This window comes from Bos taurus, chromosome 19 (genome assembly GCF_002263795.3).
Source record: "Bos taurus isolate L1 Dominette 01449 registration number 42190680 breed Hereford chromosome 19, ARS-UCD2.0, whole genome shotgun sequence".
Lineage (NCBI taxonomy): Eukaryota > Metazoa > Chordata > Mammalia > Artiodactyla > Bovidae > Bos > Bos taurus.
Genome location: NC_037346.1, coordinates 36,205,261 through 36,219,899, shown reverse-complemented (window position 1 = coordinate 36,219,899; position 14,639 = coordinate 36,205,261). Strand labels below are relative to the sequence as shown.

At 47.9% G+C, this 14,639-nt stretch overlaps 1 protein-coding gene across 4 annotated transcripts in view; it reads left to right on the top strand.

The window, feature by feature from the left end:
• Positions 1–3,453: 3,453 nt before the first annotated feature.
• The window catches only part of MYCBPAP (MYCBP associated protein), a 22,698-nt gene continuing 11,512 nt past the window's right edge, over positions 3,454–14,639 (top strand). For 2 of the 4 annotated variants that reach the window (XM_059878512.1, XM_059878511.1), the window contains exons 1-5: positions 3,454–3,661; positions 12,456–12,583; positions 13,154–13,310; positions 13,419–13,522; positions 14,248–14,434. In XM_059878512.1, coding sequence (XP_059734495.1) covers positions 3,586–3,661; positions 12,456–12,583; positions 13,154–13,310; positions 13,419–13,522; positions 14,248–14,434 — 652 coding nt within the window. In that variant the 5' untranslated portion in view covers positions 3,454–3,585. The other 2 variants (XM_010816184.4, XM_059878510.1) reach the window with 2 other exon arrangements.

Here is a 14,639-nt window from a genome sequence, read left to right as displayed (position 1 = left end):
AGGACAGGCCTGGTACCTGGCTTCAAGGAAATAAACAGCTGTGAGGTGATAATTGACGTCATATCCTCTATCGACCCAGCCACCTCATCCTCCCCAGGCTTGAGGAGGTTGCTCAGAGTTGCCATGCTAGGAGGAGACTGCAGTGGCTAAAATGACATTGTCCCCTGAAGACTTTTATCCCCTCGGGATTGGGTCCTGCTGGGTCTTCCCGTGGAATTCCTGCCCCCCGACCTGCCTGTTGAACTTTTCTTTAGCAGCCCTTCTCAAACGCTACCCCCCTAAAAAGGCTCTCCTAACATTTATATCCTGCCTTTCCCAAGTTGTGATTAATCCTTAGCCCATGAGTACGTACATTAGAGTTGGAAATCCACTTTCAGATGACCCAACTCTGTTTCTAAGGCACCCTGAACTCAGCCCACCCCACACCAGGGCCATGTGAATGAACTTTAGAGAATCTCTAGAACTGAGTGCAAAAATCATGTGCAAAACCAAGTGTGCAGATGAATGAATAAACAACATGGGTATATCTATACAATGAAATATTATCCAAATACAAAATGGAATGAATTGCCACGACATTGATGGAACTTTAAAAACATTATACCTAGTAAAAATAGGCAGACAGGAAAGGCCAAATATTGTACCATTCCATTAATAGGAAATATCTAGAATAGGCAAATAAAAAAGACAGAAAGTAAATTAGTGGTTGCCAGTGGGTGGGGAATGGGGAGGAATGGGAAGTGACTGGATAGAGTTTCTTTGGGGATGAGGGGAAAGTTCTGGAACTAGAAAATGGTGATGATTGCACGACATTGTGAATATACTAAGTGCCACTGAACTGTGTTCATTAACATGGTAGATTTTATATACATGTATTTTACCACAATTTTAAAAAATCAAATGTACATTTCTTGGAGAGAAGGTTCCCAACTTTGATCAGATTCTTTGAAGTTTAAGCAGCTCACATCTGGCCTGATGACTTCATGATGAGGATGGTGCTATGCAGGCACAGAGTGGGGAGGCACCTGCCCAGTGTCACTCATGGGCTGGGGGCAGAGCCCTGCCAGGCTGTGTACCTGCCTGACCATGTCCCGTCTTCTCCTGTCCTTCAATCTACACTATACTCTCCCTGAACAGCTCCCAGGCTTCTGTCCCACTCCCAGGCAGGCTATCCACAAGCTGTGTAACTTCCCAAAGTCCCAAGACCATCCAGAAGCTAAGCACATGAGTTTCACAAGTGCTTGTGTTGTGGACCCTGAGCTCCTAAGAACAGGAGTATGTACTTTCCTTCATATCTCAGAGTTCCAGTGGTACCCGTGGATGTGAGCTCGTCCTATCTCCCTCCAATAAAGAGCTTGCTGTTCTCCTGCAAGGAAGGCGGTTAGCCGACAACCTCTGAATGAACATTCTTTTCTCAGATGTCCACACTGGGTTGGCCAAGACTTTGACAGATCTGCAACACAGCCTGAGGCTCTCCCAGCCTGGTCCTGCTTCCTCCCCTACCCTCTTCACAATAAACCTCTTGCACTCCTATCTCCATCTGTGTGTGTTTCCTGGAAGACCCAGATGACACAGTCCCCAGCTGGGAGTATCATACTGCTGCTGCTGCTGCTAAGTCGCTTCAGTCGTGTCCGACTCTGTGCGACCCCAGAGACGGCAGCCCACCAGGCTCCCCCGTCCCTGGGATTCTCCAGGCAAGAACACTGGAGTGGGTTGCCATTTCCTTCTCCGATGCATGAAAGTGAAAGTGAAGTCGCTCAGTCGTGTCCAACCCTCAGCGACCCCATGGACTTCAGCCTTCCAGGCTCCTCCGTCCATGGGATTTTCCAGGCAAGAGTACTGAAGTGGGGTGCCATTGCCTTAAGCATTCAGTAAATGTTCATAAAGTAAACTGAACTGGGGACTCCCTGGAGGTTGGAAGAAGGTTTGTGCCGAGGCCTCAGAGAACCGGAGAGGAAGAGCTGCCCATGGAGGACGCGTCAGTCATAAGCAGAGTAAGGTCTAGAGGGGCATGGAGAAGAAGTCATGCCCCTGGAAGAGTCCCATTAGTGAAGAACACATAGGGAGCCCAGGGATTGACCAGACCTACTGGCATTCTTCCTAGCTCTTCCTCTGCTGGGGCAGAGTGTAGCAAAGCTCAGAAATGTCCAGAGCCTTAGCCTTGGGAGAACCAGGTTTGAATTGTGCTTCTGGTTGGTCCAGTGATTTTATATTCTCTTCTTTGGTGGATCTCAGTTTTCCCATCTGTAAAATGGGGATAGAGAGAGCATCTCACCAGCCCCAGAATGATTTTGAGAGTTGACTGAGACATCCCTACAGTTTATGGAGGGTACTGTGTAGCGCAGTTTAAATGCACACTGTCAGTTAATCCTTACTGTATAGGAGATATTATGACTTCCATCTTACTTGAGAAAACTGTGGCTCACAGAGGTCAGGGACTGGCCTAAGATCACATAGCTAATAAACAAGGAGAGCTGAGATTGGAATCCGGTTCTGTCCTGCTGTAGAGCCCCTTCATTATTCCACAGTTTCTGAGCCACTCCTGCTGCTGCTGCTGCTGCGAAGTCAAGTCAGTCGTGTCCGTCTCTGTGACCCCATTAGATGGTAGCCTACCAGGCTCTCCCGTCCCTGGGATTCTCCAGGCAAGAACACCGGAGTGAGTAGCCGATACTGTGTGCTAAACTTTAAGTTAGGATGGGGACAAAGGACAAGCCAGCCCCACTCTCGCTGCGTTTATGTTCTTACAGACAGCAGCCAGCCACTTAAACACAGTAATTCCAGAATGCATTAGGGGAAAAAAATATACTTGGTGCATTTATATAACTGAGACAACAGAAAGAGCTACTTTAAATTGGGAGTAGGGGTGGGTCAAGGGCAGCATCTCCAGGCACAGAAACACTGCGAGAAAGCCCCAAGTCCTCAAAACTGCGTAAAAACTTGACTTGTCTGGTAAGTGGTGGGCGGGGAAGGCCACCAGGCGCAAGTAAGAGGACAGGCAGGGGCCACTGGACTACTGAAGTCCACGGGAAGCCATCGGGAGTTTTCAGCACGGAGCGAAAGGTTCATCGATCCCGCTGCGATAGTGCGGCGGGGTGAGAGACAGCGGGAGCGCGGAGGGAGCCGGGCTGCAGCCGCGGCGGGCGTCCAGAGGGGCGGCGGGAAAGGGCGGGGAGGGGCGTGGTGCAGTTACTTACCGCCTCCTCCGTTTCCTCCCCCCGCCCCCTCCCCACCCTCCCTCCCGGCCTGGCTCCGCCCCGCCCGTCTGGCTAGTGACGTCTCGGCGCTCGCCGGCGTCGCCTGTGACGTCACGGTCCGGGTTTTGGGCATTCTCCGGGTGGGCACACAAGGCGCTGGCCGGCGGCGGGCGTATAGGTTCGGCACCATGAAAAAGGTGGCTTCCAAGCAGTCTCCGCCCAAGTTGTTCGGTGGGTGAGCGCCCTCGTGCGGGGCGCTGGTTGCTATGGACGCCCCGGCTGCTGCCGGCGGGCGGGTGGGCGCGCGCAGGGTCGCGGGGGCTGCCGTACAACCTTACTTTTCCTGGTCCCCGCGGCTCTGGGCCTCGCTCTCCGCCGTCCGGGCGGCACCATGAAGTCTTTAAAGAAGGAGTCCCGCCTTAGAATACCTACAAACAGATTCTTGGAGGCCCCAGAGAGCGTGAAAGGTTGGCGCTGGCTGCCTTGGGAGCTCAGGAAAGCCCTTACAGGGGCAGGGGTTCTTGGGATTCACGACACGGGGCCTGGAGTATGGGGGTGACCCCAGGATGGAGGTAAAGATCATGCCGGCAGGGGGTACGGGGACGGCGTGCCCCATACCTTTGATGGGGCCCTGGGGATGGTGTACAAGGCAGAGAACCTCAGGGAAGGGAGATACAGGGCACGGGGCCTTGAAGATGGGGACAAAGGAAGCAGTACTGACAGAGGTCTCAGGGATCAGTTGTCCGGGAAATGACTTTGGGAAGGAAGACATAGAAGACTTTGAACAGTATCTTAGGTTGGGACCTTTGCCTTAGGTGGGATGCAGAAGATCCAGGAAAGAGTTTAAGAGTAGAAGGGCCAGGACATAGGGTCCTTGGGAAAAGAAACTCAGGGCAGAATGCAAGAAACATGTTGAGGTGGTGAAACCAACAACCTTCGTGGGATTCTCTGGGAGGTGTCACCTAAGAGCCTTACTGGAAACCAGAAGAAATGCTTAACTTGGCCAGTTTTGTTTTTGACTACCTTTCCCACCATGTGACCTTTCTAGCCACATTGTTTAACACCTGTTCCACTTGTTTGTGGAGAAGGAAATGGCAACCCACTCCAGTATTCTTGCCTGGAAAATCCCACGGGCAGAGGAGCCTGGAAGGCTGTAGTCCATGGGGTTGCAAGTCGGACTTAGAGACGAAGCCAACCATTTGTTTAACCTGAAGACGTCACTGGACATGCCTGCTTCCTGGTCTCTGTGGCTTCCTCTGGTTGCAAGTGGGAGGACCCCTGGGTGCCTTGATAGCAGGCTGACTGCCATGGACATGTTCCCATTTACAACCCACTTCCTCTTCAGTCTTTTTTGCTGTTTGCATTTATCCAGGGTCTGCTGGGTGTGGGCACTGTGCTGTGCAACAAGACTACTGGTAGTAACTGTGGGACCCCAGACCTCAGGAAACCGAGGTGGAGAAACCAGTCAAGTATAAAGGTTGTAATATGAGTGCCCATAGGTATTATGAGGGATCAGAGCACCTGACCCAGGCCTTGTTGTTCAGTTGCTCGGTCATTTCTGACTCTTGGTGACCCCATGGACTGCAACATTCCAGGCTTCCCATCCTTCACTATCTCCTGGAGTTTGTTCACACTCATGTCCATTGAGTTGGTGATGCCATCCAAGCATCTCAACTTCTGTTGCCCCCTTTTCCTCCTGCCCTCTCAGTCTTTCCCAGCATCAGGGTCTTTTCCAGTGAGTCGGCTTTTCGCATCAGGTGGCTAAAGTAATGGAGTTTCAGCTTCAGCATCAGTCCTTCCAGTGAATATTCAGGGTTTATTTCCTTTAGGATTGACTGATTTGATCTCCTTGCAGTCCAGGGGACTCTCAAGTCTTCAAGTCAGTCACTGTTTCCATTTTTTTCCCCATCTATTTGCCATGAAGTGATGGGACCAGATGCCATGATCTTAGTTTTTTGAATGTTGAGTTTTAAGCCAGCTCTTTCACTCTCCTCTTTCACCTTCATCAAGAGGCTCTTTAGCCATTAGGGTGGTATCATCTACATATCTGAGGTTCTTGATATTTTGCCTCACAATCTTGATTCCAGCTTCATCCAGCCCGGCATTTCACACGATGTACTCTGCATATAAGAATTAGAGGGGAACGTTTTCTGAAAAAGATGATGTTTATCTTGACAATTACTAGTCATAAATCATGATATACAAGGTCAGTGTGAAGAGGGGGCAGGCCTGGAGTCAGTAGGATTCCCTGGGAGGCCTGGAAAGAATGGCTTTCTTTAATGCTTTTTTATAGTATAGAAGTCCACTCTAGGCTATACTGAGATGCTCTTTCATAATAGCACGTTTTAACAGGAGAGAAAGAGAAAAATAGCTGGTCTTCTTTCCCAAGGGCAGTCAAGGGCTCTCCTAGTTAGTGCCTCCTGCTTACCTAGTTTCTGGAGAGCATATCAGATTTGAACTTTCTACTGTAAACAAATCAAGGAAAGATTTTGTTCACTGCATATTTATTTTTAATAAGAGGAAATTTAGTTTGTTTAACAGCGTTTGAACTTACTGTATAGCCCAAGGAACTATACTCAATATTTTATAATATGCTATAAGGGAAAAGAATCTGAAAAAAAATAGATTATATATATGGGGGTGTGTGTGCATATAACTGAACACTATGTGGTACACCTGAAGCTAACACCACATTGTAAATCAACTATATTGCAATAAAAAATTTTTAATTAAGAAACATAATTTTAAAAAATAGACCTTGATTTCAGTTCAGTTCAGTTCAGTTGCTCAGTTGTGTCCGACTCTTTGCGTGTGACCCCATGAACTGCATGCAGCACGCCAGGCCTCCCTGTCCAGCACCAACTCCCCGAGTTCACCCAAACTCATGTCCATCGAGTCAGTGATGCCATCCAGCCATCTCATCCTCTGTCGTCCCCTCCTTCTCCTGCCCTCAATCCCTCCCAGCATCAGAGTCTTTTCCAGTGAGTCACCTCTTCGCATGAGGTGGCCAAAGTATTGGAGTTTCAGATTTAGCGTCAGTCCTTCCAAAGAACACCCAGGACTGATCTCCTTTAGAGTGGACTGGTTGGATCTCCTTGCAGTCCAAGGGACTCTCAAGAGTCTTCTCCAACACCACAGTTCAAAAGCTTCAATTCCTCGGTGCTCAGCTTTCTTCACAGTCCAACTTTCACATCCATACATGACCACTGGAGAAACCATAGTCTTGACTAGACGGACCTTTGTTGGCAAAGTAATGTCTCTGTTTTTGAATATGCTATCTAGGTTGGTCATAACTTTCCTTCCAAGGAGTGTCTTTTAATTTCATGGCTGCAGTCACCATCTGCAGTGATTGTGGAGCCCAAAAAAATAAAGTCTGATACTGTTTCCACTGTTTCCCCATCTATTTGCCCTGAAGTGATGGGACCAGATGCCATGATCTTAGTTTTCTGAATGTTGAGCTTTAAGCCAATTTTTTCACTCTCCTCTTTCACTTTCATCAAGAGGCTTTTTAGTTCCTCTTCACTTTCTGCCATAAGGGTGGTGTCATCTGCATATCTGAGGTTATTGATATTTCTCCCAGCAATCTTGATTCCAGCTTGTGCTTCATCCAGCCCAGCGTTTCTCATGATGTACTCTGCATATAAGTTAAATAAGCAGGGTGACAATATACAGCCTTGATATGCTCCTTTTCCTATTTGGAACCAGTCTGTTGTTCCATGTCCAGTTCTAACTGTTGCTTCCTGACCTGCATATAGGTTTCTCAAGAGGCAGATCAGGTGGTCTGGTATTCCCATCTCTTTCAGAATTTTCCACAGTTTATTGTGATCCACACAGTCAAAGGCTTTGGCATAGTCAATAAAGCAGAAATAGATGTTTTTCTGGAACTCTCGCTTTTTCCATGATCCAGCAGATGTTGACAATTTGATCTCTGGTTCCTCTGCCTTTTCTAAAACCAGCTTGAACATCTGGAAGTTCAAGGTTCACGTATTGCTGAAGCCTGGCTTGGAGAATTTTGAGCATTACTTTACTAGCATGTGAGATGAGTGCAATTGTGTGGTAGTTTGAGCATTCTTTGGGACTGGAATGAAAACTGACCTTTTCCAGTCCTGTGGCCAGACCTTGATTTAAGAACATGCATTAAGGTGAGGAAAGAAAAAAAGCATGTAAGGTAACTTTTTCCTTCTATATACCTGAGGGAAAGCCTCTAATGTAGTTGGGCCATACTCCCTCCTACCCCTTCCAATATAATAAAGTTAATCACCAACTGCAATCTTTGGTTATGTTTCCCCACAATCTCTGAATTATAGCAAAAAGGCAAGCAAAACCTGTTTAGGGACCTGAGCCCTTTTGACTTCTAGGTTTCTCCTTGCTCTTGTTGCTAGGAAACTGGGAAATCTCCCAGACTCCCAGATGCCTCTCCACCATCAATTAAAGCTCAGCCTGGTACGGATAGCCCCTCCCTTGGTTCCTCCAGTGCAACCGTGAGGTCAGAATTTCCCAAAGACCTGAATCAACACTAATACAGAATAGCATTTAGATGAAACAGGAAGCAGAAAAACTGAGAGTCCAGGTTTCTTTTCCCTCCATAGCTCCCTCCTTCCCCTCTCCCAGCCTTGTACCTCCTACCCACCTGAGAACCTTGCTTCCCTCTGCCTGGGCTAGCTCCCGCCGAGGAGGTGTCACCTGACTTCCCTGTACAAGGGGGCTGGTCTCTAACCCTCTCACAGCTGTCAGGACACGGGTGAAGTGCCAGCTGTGTGTTTTATCAGAAGCCCCCAATCAGCTTGGGTTTCTGGACCAAAGAACTGGAAACAGCTGGGCCTCCACAGGTTCAGTAGGAGACATACTTCAACCCCGTGGAAACCTCATTTCAGGTCCTGACATGACCCGCACAGGACTGCCCTTCCTGCCTGGTCTCTGTGCCTTGTCTCTGCGTCTCCTGTCTTCCTGGCTAACCCTCACCGAATGAGTCTCTGAAGTGCTGCTCTCATCAACTCGCTCTTCCAAACCAAACCTCCTCCTTGCTGACAGAGAACGGTCAGATGCTTCAGACTTAGTTTACAGAGGCGTGCTGCCCTGGTGTCCCTTTTATCCCCAAGGTCACCCGCACCCCATCCCCAGGCCTTCTATGTCACCATGCCTCACATATGCCACCCTCAGCCCCCCTCCACCTTTGCTCTTAAGCAGAAATAGCTCTGCTGCTCTGCGTCTGCAAAGACTTCTGATCCTTCAAGGTCTAACTTAACCTGTGAAGCTGCCTCTGACCCCTGTAGCTGCTCTTCTGAAACTTTCCTTAGAGTCCTAACTTTACCCTCTACATCCACCTGTTCCTTCTTGGCTGCGTAACCAAAGCTATTGTTTGTCTCACCAATTTAGGCTCTTGCATTGTGATTGTCTGCTGCTGCTTCCAGCTTCTCAAGAGAAGGAGCCATATCTTGACCATTTAATACCATCTTCTCTGTAATTTATAGTACATAGAAGGTACTTGGTATATATGCATATTCTCTAGGGTGAATTGAAGTTTAAAATGTATACATGTAAATGTATATTTCTATGAATATTAACTAGAACACACCATTCCCTGACTGCAGTAGCGCAGCATATACTGTACTTCAAAAGTCTTTAGAAATGTTGAAAGTTTATAAATTGGTACATGGTAGTTATAAACCCATCAGTAAAAAAAAAGACGCTTATTCTTTGGAAGGAAAGTTATGACCAACCTAGAGAGCATATTAAAAAGCAGAGACATTACTTTGCCAACAAAGGTCCGTCTAGTCAAGGCTATGGTTTTTCCAGTGTATGGATGTGACAGTTGGACTATAAAGAAAGCTGAGCGCCGAAGAACTGATGCTTTTGAACTGTGGTGTTGGAGAAGACTCTTGAGAGTCCCTTGGACTGCAAGGAGATCCAACCAGTCCATCCTAAAGGAGATTAGTCCTGAGTGTTCATTGGAAGGACTAATGTTGAAGCTAAAACTTCAATACTTTGGCCACCTGATGCGAAGAGTTGACTCATTGGAAAAGACCCTGATGCTGGGAAAGATTGAGGGCAGGAGGAGAAAGGGATGACAGAGGATGAGATGGCTGGATGGCATCACCGACTCAATGGAGATGGGTTTGGGTGGACTTCGGGAGTTGGTGATGGACAGGGAGGCCTGGCATGCTGTGCATGCCAGGGGTTGCAAAGAGTTTGACACGACTGAGAAACTGAACTGAACTGAACAATAAGAAAAACACCTATCTGGAGACGCTTAATCTCTTGAGAAGATGTAGAACTAGCCGGAGTGATAGAGGAAGCAAATTTTCTGGAGAATATAAATAATACCAAAATATCTAGAAAAGCAGATCTCATGCTGGTACCAATTCTCTTGGGCTCTCACCAATGCTTTGTGCAGAAGGGAGAGGTGAAGGAGAGATGGCACACTCCAGGCCTTCCCTCCACAGAGGAAGGAGCTCCACATCTGCCGGGGGCGGGACCAGAACCTGCGGCCAAGCCGCTCAGCCCCTGTGTGTCTGCGTGCAGGTCCATGTGGCTTGGCTGGTGGGTGCTCCTGAGTTTCTACTGACCCCGTTGCTGCAGAGATGGACTCTGGCCAATATGCAAAGTTCAGAGTTATTAGTATATTTCAATTGATTCTGGCTTGGGTTTTTATGGTGGCTGAGTATGTGGGCATTTTCTAAAAGCTAGTTTGATTCTGGTAACCAAAACACCTACCTTGATGTTTTAATGACACTGCTTCTTAAAAATTCAAATACTGTGAGAAACAGTGGACAAAACCAGGTTGTGTTTTAAAGTCCTTAAAGGCAGTGCTTTAGGTTTTTCTCTTGATTGTAGGGCCTTATTTCAAAACTTTCTGAACCAGAGGGCAGCACACAAGAGGATACCAGCCAGAAAAAAGTTAAAACATTTGAAACTGTTAAGCCACCTCTGTAGAAGGAAAGCAGGGAGTGTGTCCTCACTGAGGAGTAACTTGCTTCTGTGCCACGCGTTCTCAGTCCTGTGCTCTGGCGCATGAGAGATACAGGCTCAGATCACTCCACTTTCTTCCTGGGCCGTGAACTGTATCCTAATCACTTCACCTCTGCAGTAGACTCCTGAGTGATCTTGTGCTCATTCTTGTACCCACTAATCCATTCCTTGCCAGCCTGTGGCCCACAGGGTACAAACTGAAGCCCTTTGCGTGGCTCACTAAGTTCTTTGTGATATGGCTCCTACTTTTCTGTCCCAGTACTGCTTCCTACTTCCCACCTCACTGCACTCTAGCTATTTAAAAACACATGCTTTGCATTTCAGACATGTGCTCTATCCTTTCTTGCCTCTAGGCCTCTAGGAGGAATTCCTATCCTCCACTTCCTTTCCCTTATCTCTCATCATCCTTCAGCTCTCAGTTAATTACCTCCTTAGGAAGCCCTCCATGACCACTCCACACACTGGATTGAGGCCCCCAGATGCTCCCACAGTCACCCTAGTTGAGTCTGTTTGACAGTCTTGCCTCCCATAGGCATGTGCTCTTTGAAGCTTAAGACTTTGCCTTATATCTCCAAAGCCTAGCACAGTGGCGGGCATATCAGTTCAGTTCAGTCGCTCAGTCATGTCCTACTCTTTGCAACCCCATCGACTATAGTACGCCAGGCCTCCCTGTCCATCACCAACTCCCGGAGCCTACTCAAACTCATGTCCATCACGTCGGTGATGCCATCCAACCATCTCATCCTCTGTTGTCCCCTTCTCCTCCTGCTTTCAATCTTTCCCCAGCATCAGGGTCTTTTCAAATAAGTCGGTTCTTCACATCAGGTGGCCAAAATATTGGAGCTTTAGTTTCAGCATCAGTCCTTCCAGTGAATATTCAGGACTGATTTCCTTTAGGATTGACTGGTTGGATCTCCTCACAGTCCAAGGGACTCTCAAGAGTCTCTCCAACACCACAGTTCAAAAGCATCACTTATTCGGCACTCAGCTTTCTTTATAGTCCAGCTTTCACATCCATACATGACTACTGGAAAAGCCATAGCTTTGATGGATCTTTGTTGGTAAAGCAATGTCTCTGCTTTTTAATATGCTGTCTAGGTTGGTCATAGCTTTTCTTCCAAGGAGCAAGTATCTTTTAATCACTGAGATGCAGTCAACATCTGCAGTGATTTTGGAGCCCCCAAAAATAAAGCCTCTGTTTCCATTGTTTCCCCATCTATTTGCCATGAAGTGATGGGACTGGATGCATGATCTTAGATTTCTGAATGTTGAATTTTAAGCCAACTTTTTCACTCTCCTCTTTCACTTTCATCAAGAAGCTCTTCAGTTCTTCTTCGCTTTCTGCCATAAGGGTGGTGTCATCTGCATATCTGAGGTTATTGATATTTCTCCCAACAATCTTGATTCCAGCTTGTGCTTCAGCCTGGCATTTCACATGATGTATTCTGCGTATAAGTTAAATAAGCAGGGTGACAATATACAGCCTTGACGTACTCCTTTCCCAATTTGGAACCAGTCTGTTGTTCCATGTCCAGTTCTAACTTGCTTCTTGACCTGCCTACAGATTTCTCAGAAGGCAGGTCAGGTGGTCTGGTATTCCCATCTCTTTAAGAATTTTCCGCAGTTTGTTGTGATCCACATAGTCAAAGGCTTTGGCGTAGTCAATAAAGCAAAAGTAGATTTTTTTCTGGAACTCTCTTGCATGTAGAAGATGTTTAAACAGTATTTATTACATGGAAGAATGTGACATGAATGGCCAGTGGTGAATGTTCTGCTTTTTCCAGAGCATCCAAATTTTTATCAGTGTCTTAGGAAACCTAGTGCCTTCACCCAGAAGAATGGACAGTACCATCACTGGAGGGAGGAGACTGAGAAAGTGTCTAGTTGTCCCACAGCACTGCATCAGAGTCACCTAGGGAGTCAGGAGCCAGGAAGCTGTATTTGTAAAACTTCCCAAGAGATTCTGAGGTAGACATTTAACTAACATTTGGGAACCACTTAGTTCAAGTTTCCTCTTTTTACAAAAGAAGACTGAGACCAAATGATGTGCCCCAGGTTGTCCAGCTATAAGTAGCACAGCTTGACCTCAGTTTCAGCTACAAAGCCTCAGCCACCGTTCGGGGGGTGGGCGTGCACCTATAAGAGAGAACTCCTGTCGCCCCAACGAAGTGCTGCCCAGGTCACCTTGGCAGCCTCTGCTGTCCATCCAGGTGTCCAGCTTTGCCCGCCCCCCCCACCATGGAATATAAAAATATCTATTTTTAAACACTTGAACTATCTGCTCCTCTTCAGAAAAGAAGCGGGCAAAGGTACCTGAACAGCCCACACCCCCAATTCAGGAAGAACCTGAACCTGTTAGCAATGTGCTACAAGGAGATGACATTCTTGCCTTAGCCATTAAGAAGGAAGACTTGAGGAAGGTAAGGATGAAGTCCAGGGATCCTTTGCTGCAGGAACCTCTCCTTGCCACCTGGGTGGTCTAGAGCTTCAACCATGTGCATTGCCTGTCCCCTGCCTCCCTACTTAGAGGGAGTGTCTGATTCCATGGAAGAATCCATCAAACACGAATCTGTTCGCTTTTGCATCCAACGGAATTTGCTATGTCCTATTAACATTTCTAAGATTCGTATAGAACTGCAGAGAAATGAAAGAATGAAGTCATGTGCTTCCCATAGAGGCGAGTGATACCATCCCCATTTCACAGAAGGGAAAATGAGTTACAGATAAGGGTAACCCCCTCCTTTTCCTGGGAAAATGAGCCACTTCTCACCTGAACTATCTGGAGGCATGAGATGTTTTTATTTTTTCCCAGGATGTTAATAAGTCTCATAGCTGTTACAAAGGCATTTCCTCAACAGAATGTATGGACAGATCTAGAGAAACAGATCTGTCTGCCTTCAGGAATTCCACCAAGAATTAGGATAGAGGAGAAGGGTGGCTTTTTCCCTCCTTTTGATCTCATGTGAAATCTCTGTCTTATTTCTTTTTAGCAACATCTTCCTCGCCTTATTGAAACAGAAGATAAACATGTAATTACCCAGAGATTTATCATCCGTAAACCCAAACCCAAGGATCATAGGAAGGTCTCACACTTAGTAGCACATCCTGCTACTCCAGATGCAGCCACAAAGCCCCTGGACTACTCTGGTGTGCTCGGGAATCAAAGTTCATGAGTCATCCTGGAGAGAATGTGGGGCCCTGTCAGAGTACCAGCTGGCTATAGCTTGCCTTCCTGCCTCTTCTTTTTGCTTCCAGGACCAGGTGACATCTTCCATGGCAGTGATCAGATCCTGCCCCACCACATCCTGGGGAGTCTCCAGGACTTTAAGAGAATTGCAGTTGCTCGAGGGAACACCCAGGTTTGTTTGTACAGAGCTGCCTGAAGGAGAGAAATCACTGAGGTCATTGCAGTCTTACCACCTGGCAGAGTCCAGAGGACTGGGGTTACAGAATTTGAGGTGATAAGTGACCCTTCCCCCCAAATAGTGAAGCCTACGTAAGCTAGCTTCAGCAGAAGTGAGGAATTCACTATAAGGAGACAAGAGCCTGGAGGAACCCAAAGGCGAGAGTGTGTCTGCCTCTCATCAGACTGAGCCCACCCCCTCTGCCACTGCTGTCTGTACCCCAGCTTTATTTCCCCTCCTCCATCCACTTGGTGGAGGAAGGTGGCTCCCCATAGCTCCCGGGGCCACATGGAGAGACTGTCTGTCTTCCCAACTTTCTCGTCATGCAGCGCTTCTGTCTCTCAGTTCCCTCAGTTTCCTGGCTCCAGGCAGAGGGTCTCTCAGGTGTTAAAAGGCCTGGGGTCCAATGAAAATGGCGCCATCATGCAGCAGGTGAGGGTGTCAACAGCATGGAGGACAGGCGCAGTGAAGGACGTTGGCCAGTCTTCCCGTTCTGGGGCAGAGGGGACTGCCAGCGCCCCTGGTTCTGTGCTTTGCTTTCTGTCACTTGCTACCTTGTGGTCCTGGAGAGGAGGGACTCGGCAGAAAGGGAGGACAGCAGGGATTTAGGCCCGGAGAAGTCTGCTCAGCCCCACTGCCACACCATCCCTGGCCCTCCACACTCACATTGCTCTTTTCAGCTGGCTGAGCTGATACACACCCCACCCTGTCTGATGACCCTCATCTCAACTAAAGAAGAGCCAAAGCAGGAAGCCCCCAAAGAAGAGAAGGCACATCCTCCCTGGGTCCCGCCTCTGCAGCACAACTTTCTGAAAAACTGGCAGCGCAACATAGCCCTTCGGAAGAAGCAGCAGGATGCTCTCAGCGGTGAGCAGAGCGGAGAGGACGCCTGCCTGGCCTTAGCACTGAGGCTCTGCTGCTGTGTTTTTTCTCCCCCTTCACCTGCAGAGCCTGGATTCAGGCTGGTCGCTTTTGTGCTGAGTACTCCCAAGTGCTTCTTGTACTTAGCGGGTCATGAAATCAGCCCAGTGACTGGAGCTGATCAGTTCAGAGAGCTCAGGCCCCTACTTGT